Source organism: Patiria miniata, unplaced genomic scaffold (assembly GCF_015706575.1).
Source record: "Patiria miniata isolate m_02_andy unplaced genomic scaffold, ASM1570657v1 HiC_scaffold_29, whole genome shotgun sequence".
In the NCBI taxonomy this organism is placed as follows: domain Eukaryota; kingdom Metazoa; phylum Echinodermata; class Asteroidea; order Valvatida; family Asterinidae; genus Patiria; species Patiria miniata.
In genome coordinates, this window is record NW_024037068.1 from 16,835,938 (window position 1) to 16,854,553 (window position 18,616).

At 41.4% G+C, this 18,616-nt stretch overlaps 1 protein-coding gene across 2 annotated transcripts; it reads left to right on the forward strand.

Moving 5' to 3' along the window:
- The first annotated feature begins 285 nt into the window (after positions 1-285).
- On the forward strand, positions 286-18,284 carry LOC119736086 (fibroblast growth factor receptor 3-like). Of its 2 annotated transcripts, XM_038210091.1 has the most exons (15): positions 286-334; positions 1,917-2,009; positions 3,315-3,569; positions 7,209-7,487; positions 8,490-8,717; positions 9,740-9,856; positions 11,057-11,235; positions 12,121-12,322; positions 12,907-13,017; positions 13,921-14,114; positions 14,707-14,829; positions 15,580-15,691; positions 16,230-16,326; positions 17,271-17,370; positions 17,996-18,284. In XM_038210091.1, exons 3-15 carry the CDS (start codon positions 3,488-3,490, stop codon positions 18,110-18,112), a joined length of 1,941 nt encoding a protein of 646 aa, XP_038066019.1. In that variant the 5' UTR covers positions 286-334; positions 1,917-2,009; positions 3,315-3,487; the 3' UTR covers positions 18,113-18,284. The 2 variants fall into 2 exon arrangements, with proteins under 2 accessions (XP_038066019.1, XP_038066020.1); XM_038210092.1 differs by lacking the exon at positions 12,907-13,017.
- Positions 18,285-18,616: the final 332 nt, after the last annotated feature.

An 18,616-nucleotide genomic window follows, 5' to 3' on the forward strand; every position in this document is an offset into this window, starting at 1 on the left:
ATAGGCAACATAAACTGAAGTCTGGCCATTGTTGGAGGATTATTCAGCCAGCTCGGATTACCAGCAGCAACTTCTATGAAGCTCATCACAGTCATTGTTGCCTACTGGAGGATTAGCCCGTCGCAAATTGGTTCCTTTGTGATGAGCCAGAGCCATGGTGCAGAAGCCTGGTGGAGTTAATCCAGGCCGATCGGTTCCATGCAAGGTCCCAATCCCTTCAACATACTGGGCGGGCTCAACCCCGAACGGTCCGGGGAGGGATTCTAATTTGAGGGCTCGCCTTACCCTTCTTTTTTGGCCATCGATGGATGGACATATTCCTTCACGCACACTGGTAAGAACAATGAGAAATATACCTCCGCATTTGCTGTAACTTCATGCCATCGTCGAATTCGTCTCCCACGTCACCTGCGTCATTCTCGAAATTAATGTCACGCTACCAACCCTCAACACCCTCCACCATTTGCACCCTCAACAATCTCTTCGGTCCTCAGTCCCGCCCCACGCCTACGTCCAGCCACCAAATCCCCCAATAATTCAATTCAATTCAATATACACTTATTTCCGTGCATTGCAGAGAAAATGGACAAAGAATAATTACTGGGAAGATAAATAACAAACGTATGGAGGCCAATTCACAGAAAGCAAAAGCAAAAGGCCTTGATATGATATAATGCATTCAGAACCCCCGTACTGATCCCCGGCCACTTTCAGATCTCCACCCCAAACCCATGCAGACCCCGGCCACATTCTGATTCCCGCCCTATGACCATACTGATTCCATACTGATCCCCTCCCCATACTGAAATATGTCACTATCATACTGATGCCATTCCAATCCCATACTGATGCCCGTTCCTATCGCCATACTGATCCACCTTCGCATCCCAATACTGATCCATTTCCTTCCCCATACCGATCCATGTCTCCATACCAATCCGATCCCCATCCTTATACTAATCCCCACCCCTATCATTATACGGATCCCCATCCCCATCCAAACACTGATCTCCGTGCGCATCTCCGTAATTTGATATCTCCTCCCCATGCTGAACCTGTTCCGATCCAATCAGCACACTAATTCCCATTATAATCCCTATATACTTTTTCCTGTCCCCGTCCAATACCCATCGCAACACTTATCTCCGTCCCTACCACAATATTGAACCCCGTCCAGACCGCAATGTGATCCCCGTCCTCATGCCCATCCTGATCTCCGTCCCCATTCCCTCACTGATCATTCCCTCACCTGATCAAGCAAATCTTCTCCTCTTCCGAATGCCCATACTTAATACCCATCCCAGGCTGATCCTCTTCCCCATCCCCATACTGATCCCCGTCCCTATCCCAAAACTTATCCCCGTCCATATCCCCACACTGCACTGAACCCGTTCATATCCCCACACTGACCCCCGTCCCTATCCCAATACTGGCCCCTGTCCCCATCCCTATACTGATCCCATCACCCACTGACCGTTACCCCCAATGCCCTCTTCCCTCCCCTGCAATCCCAGGTCCCCTCTCCACGTGCACCTCCTGTCCATCACCATCCCCCTTCACAATCCCTTTCCCTTGCCTCTCCGTCCCCATTTCCAATCTGATCCTCGTCCCCATCCCCATTATTATCCCCATCACCCACTGATCGTTATCCCAATGCCCTCTTCCCTCCCTGCCATCCCAGGTCCCATACCCACGTGCACCTCATGTCCATCACCACGTACCTCCCCTTCCCAATCGCTCCCCATTGCCTCTCCGTCCCCATCGCCTTGCATCCCAACTGACACGATCTTTATCATTTTCACCATTGTTAGCTTTCACCACCCTCAGCACCAACGTCACCACAGTTGTTCGCAGTTGTTAAAAATACACAAAGTACATTTGAATTGAAAACATGTTCTTCCTTTCTTACATTTCAGGTCCTAATGATCCCCATCCTTGGTGGCTGTTGGACCTAGGTAGCAAGCACTGCTTGGGTAGAATCAACGTCACTCTCCGAAAAGATTACGGTGGTAAAATTGCTTAAAGACCAGTCACTTTGATATTGCAACCTTTACTAATTTCAAAATGTATATGCATTCAAAATAATCTGTAATGTATACAAACTAAATCAGGAGATTTTTTAGAATCATCCAGAGATAATTATAAATATCATATATATATCAGACTTTCTGATAACCATGTCTGTACATAATACGTCACTGTTTTTACGAAGAGCCACATATGTCAAAAATTACCATTTTTTCGATTTTGATTTTTTTCAATATTTTGCTTTAACCCTCCGACGCAGAAAGCCCATTTACTAACACGCTTACAGTAAGGGGTCCCTCCGGGGACCCAGACATTTAGCGCCTTGGTTTGAGGCTACACAACGCTGTATCTATATGTATACAATCTCGACATGTCTGTAGACTATAAATAAGGAGGTCATTGACAGGAAACAGATGTTGTATACATAGTCTGTGGTCAAGACGTGCACTTGGCTACCCGCAAGTGACTTTGTTTTGTGCACGTGTATATGGGCAGCCCAGGTTGTCAGGCTCAGATATGCCTGACCCGGGGTCACATACTAAAGGTGACTGCATATATCCGTAGTGGGTGCCTCTGGCTAGGATTAGATGCAAGATCACCAGAATTGGTTTGAATTTTTTTTTTTATTAAGGTAATTAACCAAATTGGGTCCCCAAAAGGGCTAGTTTCTGCGTCGGAGGGTTAAAGTAATGTACTTAACCATTTTGACATGTTTCTGTAAGCAAAACATCATTAATTTCCAAGTTACATTAATGTTGCAAGGGGCCAAAATCTCGATAATTGAATTTTGCGTTTTCACGAAGAGCCACATACATTTTGGCCCTTTGAACGCGTACAAAACCCATTGCACGGAAATACGTAAAAGTAGGTCAAATGAGATTTGCGTTTTCACAAAGGGCCACATATCTTTGTTACATTTTCAGCTGAGCGGGAGTACTCACGCGCGCCTATGGAAATACACATTGAACAGAAAGGGCCAATATGTCGGAAACCTGAATTGTGTTTTCACGAAGAGCCACATATCTTTACTAATTAATTTTCACTAATTTACTGCTGAATTAAGTCTTATTACTGGGTTCATGTAAAAACTAAGCTCACACAGAATAGTGTGATGGTCCTTGCTTCACAAATTTGTTGCTAAGTGGTATTTTTTGCAGTTTTATAATAGGAGAAACTTCTTGTGCGATTATCTCGAAAACGCTTCTTCTTCAAAATCGACATATGTGGCTCTTCGTGAAAACGGTGACGAATAAAGTTGAACTGTTTTTTTTTTCCTCTTTTTTTAGGTTTTCGTTTCATCGGGGCGATAGCCCGAGCTGGACTGAGCCCCAACTTCGCCGAGAACCTGCCGTGCGGCTCACCGGCTACCAGCGAACAGTCTCAGAATGGAGCCGAGATCACGGTCCTGTGCGAGCCACCGCGGCTGGCTAGGTATGTCAGCTTGGACATCAATACTTCCATGCCCGGTGTAAATGCGACACAGGCATATCTGCAACTTGCCGAGGTGGAGGTGGAAGAGTACACGTCTGGAGAGTGTGCTGGTAGGTAGACTTGAAATCAAGTCGGCATTTTGCCGGGTTTAGTCCGCCTGCGCCGCGGCCGCGCAGCGCAGCGCACCTTACCACCGAAGCTGACAACCGCACACCGTCCCAGTTGTACGTGAAGCGCAGTGTATAATGCACATACAGCAACGAATCTAGTCTGATTTCCTGTCCCATTGTCATTTGGATTTCAAATATGGGGACAGGTAGCTAGCGGTGAATCTTTCATACATCAGGAGACATCCCTCCTGATGTGTGCAAATATATGCATGAAGTTTACAGGTCTGAATCCCGCCTCCTGAATTGAACAACACAACGGTAACGTTTGCCCGAACCGGCCTATTACAAAAAAAACGACAATAGCCGCACCACGATTGTACAATTTCGGAAGCGATGACCTTTGATTTTTGGATGAATTCGAAAGTGTCTCTGGCAAATATTAATACAGAGAGAGAGAGAAATTACTGTTCCGTATTTAAAACCTATGCAGTTAAAAACAGGTAAATTCTTGGAGACACTGATGATTTTGCGTACTTTTTGTGTGGTAAGGCAAAAGTGAGTTTTTCGATAATCGTGTGTTGAATTTTCGTCCATGCACAGAGCTGAACAGTAATTTGAAAATAAACAATCATAATGCACGCTAGCTACCGGTCTCCATATATTTAGCGGGGGGGGGGGGGACAGTCTACAACGATTCCTGCATCTTCAGACCCATACGCGTGTTCGTCGACGCGATTCCAATACCGACTTCAATAATCTGCACCTACGTGCACCTTGTACACAAGGCATGGACAATGTTTCAAAAGTTGAACGGAGCACTCTGATTAGCTAAGTATCAGGAGGATATGAATATTTATATTACACGTACCTAACATTTACATGTCTCGATGTACGTGGTGAATGTCTCACCTGTACAGGTTCCACACACATAGCCGGCCTGGAGCGGATCGATGGCTTGTGAAGTCAAAGCTTATTTCTGGGCCGTTTGGAATTCCATGCATCACAGGGAAATATCATGGCATGAAATTAAGTGCCATAGACACCGAATGATTCGAAAACGCCGCCTAGCTAGAAACCTTAATTAGACCCCCTGGAACAAGAAAAACCATGTTGGCAAAATATTAAGTGTTGCAGATGGTGGCCATTTTGAACTTCGAAATGGACGCCATGTTAGGATCATTTCCGGCTATAAGTCAACTTGTGAAAGTCATATTATGAAATCAATCTTGGTGGCTTTACGCCAAGGGTTTTAAATTGACAGCATTAATTTTCATCAGAAAACCAATGATTGACAGCCATCTTGCTTTTCAAAATGGCTGGCAAGTTTTATTTTTACGAAATGTTTTCCTTTCAATGTCTCAAAAATTTCGTTTGGCCAAAACTACCTGAAATTTGAAACAATAAACCTAAAAATAGAAATAGCAATGCAGTTGATTTGTGTGTGTATACATGTACTATGAAAAATTGGAGTATCCGTAATAACAAAATACCATAGAGGGCGACATTGTAGATGTGTATAGACTGTATTTACACACGAAGAACATATTATTGGACAGAAGTTTACTGACATATTGAAGAAAAGTGCAGTGATGAAGAAGATGAACCATTTTAACCAAGCAAACAAACTATATCAACTTTGGCGGGAAAGTCAACGAGTTTGTAAAACCCACAACTGTGCAGTATATATGATATGATATATATATTCTTTACCAAGAAAGAGTCGAATTTCAAGCCCAATGTACGGTGATAACAAAGGGCGGTTTCAGAACACAATTTTGTTTGGGCCCCCCCCCCCCCCAAAAAAAATGTCTCTCAAAAAGTGGGTCAACAAATTACGGCGTGGGGTTCGGGGCCCGCTTAAGGGCCCTGAAAATGTCTTGGATTCTCGATGCTCTGTGGTGCGATCTGAGGAAATGTCTGACCACTTTAGCCAATGTTTTTTGAGGAAAAGATGGTGGTGTACTCATTGCCTGCCTTTATTGCGACGTCACATAAAAAACAAACAATTGGTTTCGGGGTGTTTTTTTTTTGGGGGGGGGCATGGCCCCCTTTGCCCCCCCCCCCTGGATCCGCCCTTGGTGATAACTGCATTAGCACTGCAATGCAATACATAAATGTATGTCTTTCTGGTCATTTATTCACCAAATAATTCATTTTGAATTACAGCATGACTTGTGGGGTTAAGGAGTCCTTTCATAATTCTTAAATATAACTTTTACTACATTAACACCTTAATGTTGTCACATCTTTTGCTTTAACTTTTTTTAATACATAGAAAACATACATATTTTAATCTGATTTATAAGATTATTCACCATTGTTAATCATCAAGTTTCTTTTGTTTACTTTCATCTTGATAGTTTGAAAATACCAGATGACAATTTTATTCGGTTAAAGACCTGTTGACGTTATGCCTTGTCAACTACCAAAACGTTTTAAATCAAGTAATTATTGTCGTGAGTTTTAACATAATATTTAAGTTAACCTTTATCTGTAATTTCTTTTGATCTTTTTTTTCCTCGCATACTCATGGCAACCTAATTCATTATAAATTTACACCTTAAGAACTCCTGCCCCGGTAATGCTGATTATAATAGCTTTTGTGAGTGGACGCTGGGGCGGCGGCGGTGACAATTTGAATCTGCAAAGCAGAAAATGGCTGCTGTCTTGTTGCAGGCTAAACTATTACTGAAGCTTCACATGTCTCCCTGTACGTCTTGGTTGTACAGGCCTCAGTGCATTTTCCATTGTACTTATGGTTTGCATTTTTCATGGTTATGTAACCACGTACTAAATGGATTCAGCTTTCTGCTTTGTTCCCTGTGATTCTTTTGTAAGTGCCACGTGAATCCCACACCTCTTGTTGGGTTGTGGCGCACTCAAATGAATTACCATTCATCCATACATTTCATTAAGTGTTACTTAATATATTTTGTTTTTGGACGAAACATGTTTTAGTGTCATTGCGTTTAAATAGCAATATTCCCTGAACGGATTGAGCAATTCCAGATTTTTTTTAACCAAAAGTAGCTGATGAAATTGGCTTTCCAGTCATTATATATTATTTTTGGTGCTACATAATTTTTTTTATTTTTAAATAAGAAACATATTTTTTGAGGTTTGGGTTCCGTAGCTCGATCATACGATCAGCATCTGACATTGCTGGTAAATAAAGTAATATGTAGTTAGGGCCCAATCTTAAGTATAGTATTTATTCGTTTGACACCTTTAGGACATTTTGACGAACTTTATGTATGCTTTGGACAAGGGCGGATCCGGAGCCCAATTTTTTTTTTTGGGGGGGGGGCCAAACAAAAATTGCTTTGTCTCCCAAAAAGTGGGTCAAAAAATTACGGCATGGGGTGCGGGGCCCGCTTAAGGGCCCCGAAAATTTTTTTTTATTCTTGATGCTCTGTGGTGCGATCTGAGGCAATTTCTGACCACTTTAGCCAATGTTTTTTGAGAAAAAGATGGTGGTGTACTCATTTCCTGCCTTTATTGCGACGTCACATGAAAAACAAACAATTGGTTTCGTTTTTTGGGGGCCATGGCCCCCTTTGCCCCCCCCCCCCCCATCCGCCCTTGGCTTTGGGTAGGTTTGATACGAGTTATGTTTTCAAATTTGTTTTGTTTTTCCAGCTCCTGGTTATTTGGGATGTTTTGGGGACGCTGAAAATCGTTCCCTATCGGTCGGCCCAGCACTAGATCACAATGAACAGTCGGTAGAGTTGTGCTTCAGAAACTGTTTGGAACCTACCGAGTATAAATATGCGGGAATGGAATACGGACACGAATGTTGGTGTGGGAATGAAGACTACGATAAACACGGTCAAGCGCCGGACTCCGATTGTCAAGATTTGTGCACCGGAAACAGCGACCAGATCTGTGGAGGCGATTGGCTCTTATCCGTGTACAGAGGTGAGTACACAAGCTAACCAACTGAACACATTTTACAGTTCATTCAAATGTACTGTGGATTTTCATTCAAAGCCAGTTGAGTACATCACAAGTCCTCATAAATCCATCTTAAATCATCCAGTCCTTCGTCATGTCACAAACTATTGAAATAAAATGAGACAAGGGCATTCCTTTGTCAACATTCTTCCAATGTTAAGTCCCAGTCACACATTCACGGTTTGTAGCTATACGGATCTCCACGGTTTGAAATTCGTGATAAAGTGTGGGAGTACCGTATTCATCCTTGGTACATCCGTGGTTATCCGTCATCTTCCTTGGGTATTCGTGGAGGGGCTACGGAAGTTTAAAACTGTTCATAACTTCCGTGGTAAACCGTCATGAACATTAATCCGTAGTGCAACCGTGGGACATCCGTGGGACAACCGTACTTATTCGTAGTGTTATTCGTGGCTTTATTCGTTCATATTGGAGATTCGTAGCTCATTCTTGGTAGAAATCTCTACGAATTCGCTACGAATGTCCTACGGATTTGCCAGGATGTTCTAGAGTTCTGCTAAAGTTGTACTACAAATGTTTAAGCTTTATTCGTAGGAGAAACTTGGTCATCCGTGGTCCAATAACAGACAACCGTGACGTTAACGTCATTATTCTCAGTAATACCGTCGATATTCTTTACCAATCCGTCCATATTCTTGACAAAACCGTGGTGTATTCATAAAGAAACTGTAGATCAGTCGCGGCTATCCGTTTTGAAACCGTAGAGCATTCTTAGAACTTCGATTTCTTTACTAATCTCGACAGTTCATCGTGATCGATTAATTGTTGGTAAACCGTGGATATTTGTATCTCAAAACCGTAAATGTGTGACTGGGGCTTTACCTTTGGGCGGACTTGTGAAGTAACTTGCGGTTTACTTGCGAACGGAATTGTGATTGATTCATCAACAACATGGATCCCCTCATCAGAAGTCTACAAGATACGTATTATGCTGTCTTATTGCAGTATCACAAGGAGTTTGTAGTAACGACATAGGACCCCCCAGCAACGGAGACCACACCATCACCAACCCGCGTTCACTGTCTTACAATCTCATCAACTACAAGTTCTTCGGGACTCGTGTAGATTTCTCCTGTGATCCTGGATATACCCTCCATGGAGCATCCAGCATTGAATGCATTGAGACTGGCTACAACAACGTCACGTGGAGTGACTCGGTACCAACATGTGAAGGTATGCAATATGTAAAATGAATTTACCTATCATAATCAGAAAAGAGTGAAACTAGACTGAACTACACCAAGTTTGTATTCGAAATAATGAATACTGACTTCTTTGATTCAGACCTAAAGGTTAATATAGTTCAGTTGAACTTCATTGGAATGTACGTATGAAGAGGCTCGTTGATCACAATAGGCGTACGTATATAGAGACCGGGGAGCGAATGTTTTTTCCCAACTGACATTATGCTTTCCATCTTCTGATTGGTCCATTGTATGCACACCTAATGCCTTGTTTTCCACAACACAAACCCAAGATAGGCTTAACGTCTTGCGAGAAATGTTCCTGCCCCTTAACTTATTGAAAAGGCAAAATAAGAAGAAGTGCAAAACGCTGACTGGGATTCGAACTCGGATCACCTGATTAGAAGTCAGGACTTCTTCCAACCAGTCCACGAATGAGCTGCCAATCGTCGGTGATTTAAACACTATTATTCCTTGTTATATAATTTATTTTCTAAATTCCCTGGACTTTCATGAATATGCATAACACAGGGAGAGCGCCCTCTTTTGATATTGTCAGATCCGGGAGCGTATTTTTTTTCATAGAAGGGCTAGGGCCAAGTCATGCATTTCCTTGAATCATTGCATGACACTTTAGGTTTTAGTTCTCGCTTTCTCTCAAATCAAAATTATCTTAAAGATCAATTTGGAAAAGAAAAATAGTCGACGAAAATGAGCAGCGACGACGTGGATTCGAACCAGGTATGGTTGTTTCCATAGCTCATCTCGCCACGTTCCCAATAGGCTACTCTATCTACTAACAATGCTCTTGATATCGTTGTACTGTTCTCATGAATAAACATTCTGGCCAGATCGAAATTACTGAATTATTCATGATTTGGTCCCTACCGTCCTGGGAATAAGAAATTACGCGACCGAAGTGTTTGGGGGTTCACATTGGCTATTTCACAAATGATTTGCTATTAAGCTCTGTGGTGATTAAATCTCTATTTATTTTACATATACATGTAGATAATGTTTGTATCAACCCAAACCCTTGCCAAAATGGCGGCACGTGTATCCCACAGTCCACCGGTGATTTCTATAACTGTTCCTGCTCCGCCGGTTTTAGTGGAGGGGATTGCCAAAGTGAGTACATTGTCAGATTTTAGGCTTTGCATGGTGGGGTATTCGTATCACTCATTAGTTTTAGTTTTGTTCTAAAAGAACTTGTCTTTGGTCTCAACGTTTCGGCTAGCCTGCTTTAGTCATCGTCAGGAGGACAAGTTCTTTTCAGAACTAAAGAGTACCATGCTATGAAACTAGGGACAAATATGTGCAACAGTGATTGAAATAATAGTTACTTTTCTTGAAATTGTTCAAGGCACCAAGTAGTAGTTTTTGCAGTTTTAAAATTGGAGAAACTTCTCTTGCAATTATCTCGAAAACGGTCTTTTTTAAAAATCCACATGTCCGTCCCCTTGTGATATAGTGACGATATATAAAGTCACTCGCGTAGAATTGTGTGTTTTGAGTGGGTACTTAATATATATATTCGAATCACCATCGGTCTGTCTTTTTAAGTTCACGACATCTCCAATCAGTTCATGTTGTCTCTGATAGCAAGACTCAGTTGTAATCTTAGAAAGCTTATGTCCTCCCACCAAAAAGCTAGTTGATTCAAAAACACTAATATTGTTAGAACAGAAATAAAACACACCGATAGCTTAAATATATATATATACATTACTTACTCACTATATTTAACCAATGTTACATGTTATCACCCACATCATTTGCATTGGTATGTCTGTTTGAAGTACTTTGTTGAGTACTCTTATTACACATTATATTCTTCATTTTTAGCGCATTAGGTATGTTAGCCACATAGCTTGTTTTAGCCATGAAAATAATCTGGTTCCTGTTCATACATGTGTACTTACTAACCTTGGTCTTTCCACTGACTATTTATATTGCCGAGTATGATATGCATTCATGTAAAAAAATCTTGTATAATTAGTCGTCATACTCATTCTAGAAAGATCCAAATCTCTTTGCTTCCATGTTGAAAGATTTAATGTGTGATGTATCGTGATAGATTTAGGTTGAATGAAATGTATGTTGACTCCGATCGTGGAGATAACCAACTTAATGAACATGAACTCATTTTGAGTCTCTAAAGTATCGTGTCAAATACGATTCGGATTCCTGATCAACTTTGACCTTGGACTTTAAAAAATGTACTCTAACCATTCAGAAGACAAGTTTAAAAAGAAGTTAAAACCAAGATTTAAAACTTATTGAAGGTGAAATGTAATCGATTATGTTTTTTGGGTTTTTTTCCTGCAGACGCTATTGCAAACACCACGACGATCAATGTTGTTGTTGTCATTGTCGTTGTCGTCGTCGTCTTGATTGTCGTGCTGGTCATTGTCGTGGTTTGCTTTGTCAAAAGGTCACGGCGCAAGCGCAGAGGCAGCCGGCTGTCTGCAGTCGATAGAGGGTGTGGACAGGAGCTCATCCAAAAGGTGCTGGGTAGTGTCTAAAGACGTCTAATTTTGTTTTTATCTATCTTGTATTACATCCGAAAAAAAGTGATGAAAGAATCACTGGTGACTATGCAGTGTCTAAAATGCAGCTTCTAAATAATGACAGATTCTGTCTTTTAAGCCTGACGAGAAACTCAGACAATTTTTCAGAACGAATCAACGATCCCTTTTTTTACTCTTTTGGGTCAAAATAACTCTTCTGTCAAGATTTCCGGGTCAAACTGTTGGAGTTTGAGTGGTGATGTGGTCCAATAGTTACGGTGTTCGACTCGTGTTTTGTGGTACATGGGTTCGAATCCTCACGGGAACACGGTGATTGTGCTCTCAGCTTGAGCAAGGCGCTTTACCGTTATTGCCTCGTCCTTCGGATGGGACATGAAGCCGTTGGTCCCATGTGTTAAAGAACCAACGTTAAATGAAGGGGATTCTTGCAGTTGCTGCAATATGCCACACAGCATTTAAACCTTTTAAAAGGTGCTACATAATGGGTCTCATATTTCTCATGAACTTCATTACCTGTCTTTAATAATAGTCATATTTACCAGCGCTTTGAGTACCTAATTGTTGGTAGATACCTTTGTAAATCTAGTCAGAATTTCAAGCAATATCTTATGTGATTATGCCAAAAGTTGTCACATTTTAAATCATCCTAATTATGCCTTGTCAAGACCAGTTTCCACTTTTTTGAGAATGCACATGCCAGAGTTGAAATTGGTTCGACGCTTTGCGGACTCACAACGTAAGAACTTGCATGTCGTCAACAATTTCGCCCTAGAAAGTTCGATCTGACCTTGTTATTAACTCGGAAACTGTTTAAAAGCACAATGTCCGTTCCATTTTGACGATTGTTTTACCGTCTTGCAGAAATTGTCGAATGTTTATTTGATTGACACTCTCCAAGCATCGACATCGAAATTAAATGGACCGGCCAAGGAGTTCCCGCGGGACAAACTACACATCCTCGGCCAGTTAGGCAGCGGCTCGTTTGCTGTGGTCTACAAGGCCGAGGCAGAGGGAATCATCCGTAGGGGAACCAATACGACGGTGGCTGTCAAGATGTTGAAAGGTACGGCATTTTCATAGGGCTAAAGTACTACACAGATTTGTAGTTATTGGAGGGACTTTGATAGTCTTTCATTGACTAATGAGATAACGACATTTGAACAGGTGACCACTCTGCAATATAGCGGGGTCAATTTTCAGTCACAAGCACTGTGAAGAGTGTACGCGAATCAAAGGTGGGCGGAGCGGGGCTGGAATATTGCAATATCCGGAACGGTCCATTCGAGTCAAAGCAAGCTCGTCGACGATGGTTGGACAAATTTAGTTCACTTTACGCTGAAAAAGTGCGACGTCACCTCCCCCCCCCCCCCATTGGCAAAGTTAGGACAATGTTCACGTACGCTTAACATATGTGGCGATCACAGACTGCAATTTTTTACTGTTTACTTTTATAGAACAGTTTCACAAATTCGCGGGTACTCTACCCGAAAATGATTCACTGCCTTTCAGTAGATTATCACCAAACCAGTCACACCCATAGTTGTGCTTATTTTTGCCTCGAAACCCTTTTTACAAAATTGCACCTCAAACAGCCTTTTTTTTTCTTCACTTTTCTGACACAAAAATACTTGTTCCTCTACCGTTTAGAATGTGCTACACCCAACGATCAGAGTGATTTCAAGAAAGAGTTGCGACTGTATTCCATGTTGGACCGACATCCCAATGTCCTGTCTATGCTCGGATACTGCACTGATAAAGGTACAATTCGAATAATGTACCAAAAAGTTGCATCTCCAATTTGATGAGTTTCGATAAGTTTTGAAAATTAAAACAATACGGGTTTAAACCTGACTGCAATTATGTTTTAAAGTGGCCGACCTAGTGAGTGAGTGTACATCAGGGTGAGTCGAAAGAAAAGGAAACCCAAATGATGCCCCCTATTTCTAAAGAAGTTCTGCATCTAGCGCTTTCCAGATCTAGAATATGAAAGCCTCACAAATAAGCTTTCTTTTCGTGAAAATAAATCATTAAAATCGCTCATGTACTTTTACAGTTTTGGAATTTGGAAAACAAACACCGTTTTTAACCTTGTCCACGGATCTCATTTATGGTATGCGTGATATTCCAGTAAAAATGAAACCAGCCGTATCCTAAAATGCCATAATAATCCCATAAGTCTCTGTGGTAGCCTAGTAGAAGACAGGACAAGACTATATAAAGCGTGTTAAGACATTATAAAGCGTGTGGCTTTTACATTGAAAGCAGCAGGTGTTTCTGAAATTAACGTTATGATAAGTGCCAATTATCATGGCTATGAGAGTGTTCTGATGTGCTTTTGATATGTGAAAAGTTTTGTTTTGCTGAAATATCACTTCCTTTGTTACTGATTCTTTCAAAAAACAATTGGAACACCCGTTTGGGTTCCCTTATTTTTGGAATCACCCTTTATTATACCCACAAAGTTAAAGTGAACTTGCCTTGACTGCCGTGCTAGGCGTCTTATTTTGTGCATACTATCTGAATCAAGCTGTGAGTGAGAGCGGTTTTGACAACTCTTCGTCTATTCCTGCGAATTCACCAAAGGCGTAGCGCCCTCAGGTGGCATACATGCAGACGAGATGATTTGTACTTTTAACTAATTTTTGATGTCTTTCCCTTCAGACCCGATGTACATAATCCTGGAGTACGTTCCCTATAGAGACCTGCAGACCTACCTGCGACACATTCGGACGGGCACCGAACCCTTCTACCTGAAGAAGGAAGAGTTCAAGGAGAAGAAGGACCTGACACCGACTGAGATCCTGACTTTCGCATCTCAGGTGGTCAGGGGGATGGAGTATCTAGCATCGAAACAGGTGAGATCGCATTTAGATGTAAGGTCAATGGAGATAAATCAGTGGACAATGCGTCACTTTCAGTGTGCCTCGTTACCAAGATGCAGGATTAGTAGTTGTGCGTCCAGCTGGAGCTTTTGTGTGTAGTTAGTCATTAAGGATTATTAATCTACCAAGCAAATGCAAATTAAAAAACAACACACACAAACATTTCAACCTTAACAGACAACCAAACCCCCTTCCCCCCTCCCCCCCCCCAAAAAAAGCAGCTTGCTTACAATACAAAAAGGCCGGTTATCAACTGAAACGCCTTGTTAATTATTTACAACTTGTTCTCAACTGATTATTTCTCACGACTTATTTTTTTTCCAATTTCTATATCATCCCCTTAGCATGATTTTGCTCTGGACGGGTCCCCTTCAACGCAGATTCACTCTCATTCTGATTGCTCTACAAACCAAACTTGTAACAATGCCTCTGTAGCATTAAGTACTGGTACTGATTTAAAAAGTTCGTCATTTTTTTGCCATATCACACAGACTCCACATTAATTCTTTCCCACACATTATCTTGAGTCCCTAGTCTGATGTAGTTTATTGTCTTGTCTTCTCAGTGCATCCACAGGGACTTGGCGACCCGTAACATCCTCCTTGGCGAGGGATTGGTATGCAAGGTGTCTGACTTTGGACTGGCTCGAGACGTGGCCGAGAAAAGCCAGTACGAAATGCAATCACAGGTATACAACATAATTATCATTTAGTACACGCACTTTAGAGGCCACCCTCTGGTGGTTGGATCTTACTAGGAATCAGTTTGGCGCCTTGCGGCTTTCCATTGATACATCCAGAAATAGTCAGTTAAGAAAGGAAGCCAGCGCAGATTCCGAAAGTTTTAGTTGAGTAATATTCACTTCATGAAATCTCCAGAGAGGCACGTAAGTAAAAAGTAAAAAATAAAAGAACGACGCCTTCTGCTAATGTATCAATCACTTGCAAAAACATCAAGGGCTGTCAACTTCATCAGGCCTAATTTCCACATTGTGTTCTATAAAATCCAATCAAAGAGAGGTTCTACTTCACATTTGTGCGACCATAATTACTGCTTGGAATCCAATGAGAGTGAACCACATATCATCTCTTGAGGAGTTTCCCAGGAGAGGTGCAAGATTTTGTTTGCGGTGACTATACTCAAGAAACAGTAGTGTGATTAACATGCTAACAACCTTGTATTGAATCTCCCTCGATCCAAGTGAGACGTGATAACCACCAGATTACAAACCTATTCAAAATCACTCGTCGCATCATCACAATAGATCCTAGTCACATCATGGCGAAACCGAAAACTAGAGGAGGCCAGGGAGGGCAACAACAAACAATTTGAGAGAAAACATAAGATCATAAACATCAGCACTTGAACACTCGTTCTTTCTGAAAACCAAAGTATGGAAACGATCTTCATCAGACTGTTGTTTATTTGTACTCATCAGGGCAGGGTACCAGTTCGTTGGATGGCTCCTGAGTCACTGATTAGTAATATGTACACGAGCAAGAGTGACGTATGGTCTTTTGGTGTTCTTCTGTGGGAACTGGTTACGTTAGGTGAGTCGGAATCTCCGTTAAGTTTAGAAGTGTATTTGGGAGGCTCCTTTCTCATGTCTTGATACCGCTGTCATTATTACATTAGGACTGCTATGAAATCCTGTCTGTTTACCTTATGAACTCGAACCGTCGCATGTGACTTACCACTGTCATTATCATGTTCACTTACGCATAAGCAGTACGACAAAAAAGTTCGTATTTTAGGAGTCTCACTTTTTCACTTAACCGCACCCAACAATTTGTTTCTGGCCAAATGTTGGCGTCCTCAATGAGTGACTAGATTTTAGGGGTATAAACAGTATAGGCCTGTTATTCACGTATTTAACTGAAGCACATTTTCAGATAGTAACTCAATGCCATTTTGAAAATGTAAGGTTATAAAACGGTATCTTTGATTATAGCAAAACGCAAACTGACGTCACTATACCTTAAATTCACGACTGCTTCACCCCAAATTGCCCCAATTTGGGGTTGTGACAGATCAATCAATAACTATTGCCTGACTGTGTACTCACGTTCTGTATCACCTTTTCATCAGGATCGCATCCATACCCCGGCATGTCATCGCAAAAGGTCATCGATGAAATAAAGCAGGGCTACCGACTACCTAAACCAGAGCATTGTAGCGACGACATGTAAGTCTAATGGGGTCGATCTGGGTCAGTAACTCCTTAATTATCTGCAATTGGTTGCCATTTTTTGTAGCTATTAAAAATACTCAGAGCAAGGCACTTTGCGCCATATATTGCTTCTTGCCACTGCAGTTTCTAAATACTTCACTGGCTTCAATCAATTAACGTACGGACCGTGCTCAAGACAACACTCAACATGTACAAAACCGTGCCCAACAAGTTCCCATACATTTCCGATGTTGTGGGCCTCAGCAAACCTGAACGGCAAGGTCTCCCGTGGGAAGTCAATTTGCTCATCCCTCGCACCACCACGAATAAAGGGAACCGTGCCTTCTCCGTTGCAGGGCCAAATACATGGAACTCTATCCCCATCACCATCGTGGATGCATCGCCTCTTGAACAGTTCAAGGGACTCGTAAAGAACACATTTGTTTTGATTTTATTTGTTTCCAATCTTGTTGAATTGTTTACAGCGTTTTGAATCCTTTCATTGGCAAAGACGCTTTGTAAATACCTGTAATTATTATCATTATCGTCAGCATGGGGTTGGTATTAATCGTATGTAGCATATTGTTGTATCTGATTAAATGCGATTATGTGGCATTTGCAGACCAGTGCACAAATAGGGAGAAAATTGCGGAGAAAAAAATGTGTTGGAAATATTTTAGTAAAAATGATAGTTCTCAGAGGATTGAAGGCTGGTTAGTAGATGTTTTGGTCTGTATGCTCCAATTATCATCAGAAACAGGACCAACCATTCGATGACAGTCAGTATATTGACCCAAAACAAAATCGAGATTTCACCTCAGGTTCTTCTGAAAACCAACAATTGACACAATTCAGTTCTTTCCTCACCAGTGTTTCCCTCTTCCGTTTCTGCTATTCTATCGTTATCATCAGGGATCAATTTTCATGTCTGTACACACTGAAATATATTTCTATTGCAGATACCAGATAATGATGGACTGCTGGCAGGAGAAACCTGAAGACAGGCCGAATTTTGCTGGTCTTCACACCACCATAGACGACATCCTTGCAGATGCAGCGGTGGGTATTCAGTTTCCAAGCAGGTGTACTGATCACCTGTCATTTTATTTCTCATATTTTCTGCCATAAGCATTCTGTCGCTGTATACAACCCTGATCGCACTCAGGAAAGTCATTCTTGTTATTACGACCGATCATGTTGAAACTTTTCTACTTCATGATCGACACACTGCAATGATTTATCAAAGTTTGGGCTTACTTCGTTGTTTAGAAGCAGTATTTACGACAAAAACAAATACAATTTGAAAGGCATGTAACTATACGCGGACTCATCCTAATTCACGCTCGAATTGGAAGAAAAACCAACTTAATTACTATAAAGCTACTGATCAAGTTGCACAAAACAACGTTGAAAGCATGATAATTGCGTTTTTCCTAAATGTGATCTACATAATTTTTATCCGAAAACCTTACTTGGTTTAAAGATCTTTCTGGTACTAAACAACCCGCAAAAATAGTTGATCTCCAATGACATTTTTTGAATAAAGAGTGCTATTTACGAAGTTGTGTTTCGTAATCAAATAATAGTGTGCACGGTTTTCACTCTTTCAACAAGTTTAATATTCACTGCGCCTATATGGTTTGCTTTTTTCATGGTTCAATACTTATTTTTCGTTTATTTACAGGGTTATCTCGAGATGGGAAATCTTAATCCAGAAGATTACGTGTACCTGAAACCTGGCCAAGGTTCGAACAGCATCACTTGCTCACTCACTCGTTCGGCAACAGGCAGCATCGAGTGAGTGATCGCGTACAATCACTACAAGCGTCACAGCTGTGCAAAAGACTGCAGGTTCAGTGTTTATTGCACTAAAGCAAGTTCGAGCGAGAATCGTCGTTAACCATAGTTCAACCGTCTTTCTCAGATGTACCTTAGGCCTGGAATAGTTGAAATTCTACAGCCGACTATTGGCAACCCGACCCCGCCCGAGCTGGTTCTCGCGTTTGTTCTGATTTCTACGCTATATGTACATAACGGTCGACATCTGTTAAGTTGCAGGACCAGATAAATTGCCGAGTGTATTAGGCAATTATTAATCCTCATATTTTTTTTTAGAAGGGAAAAGCTCATTAAATGGATTGTCTTAGCAAAGCCGATCAATTTACATTAACTTCGAGATATATAATTTTCTTTGGTGATGTGCTTAGCCGGTTTAAAAAAAAAATGTTTAAGACCGGTTTGAAGTCTATTTGGATGTTGATTTGTATCAACTATTTCGAACATGGGTCTAAATTCTTGACAAAAT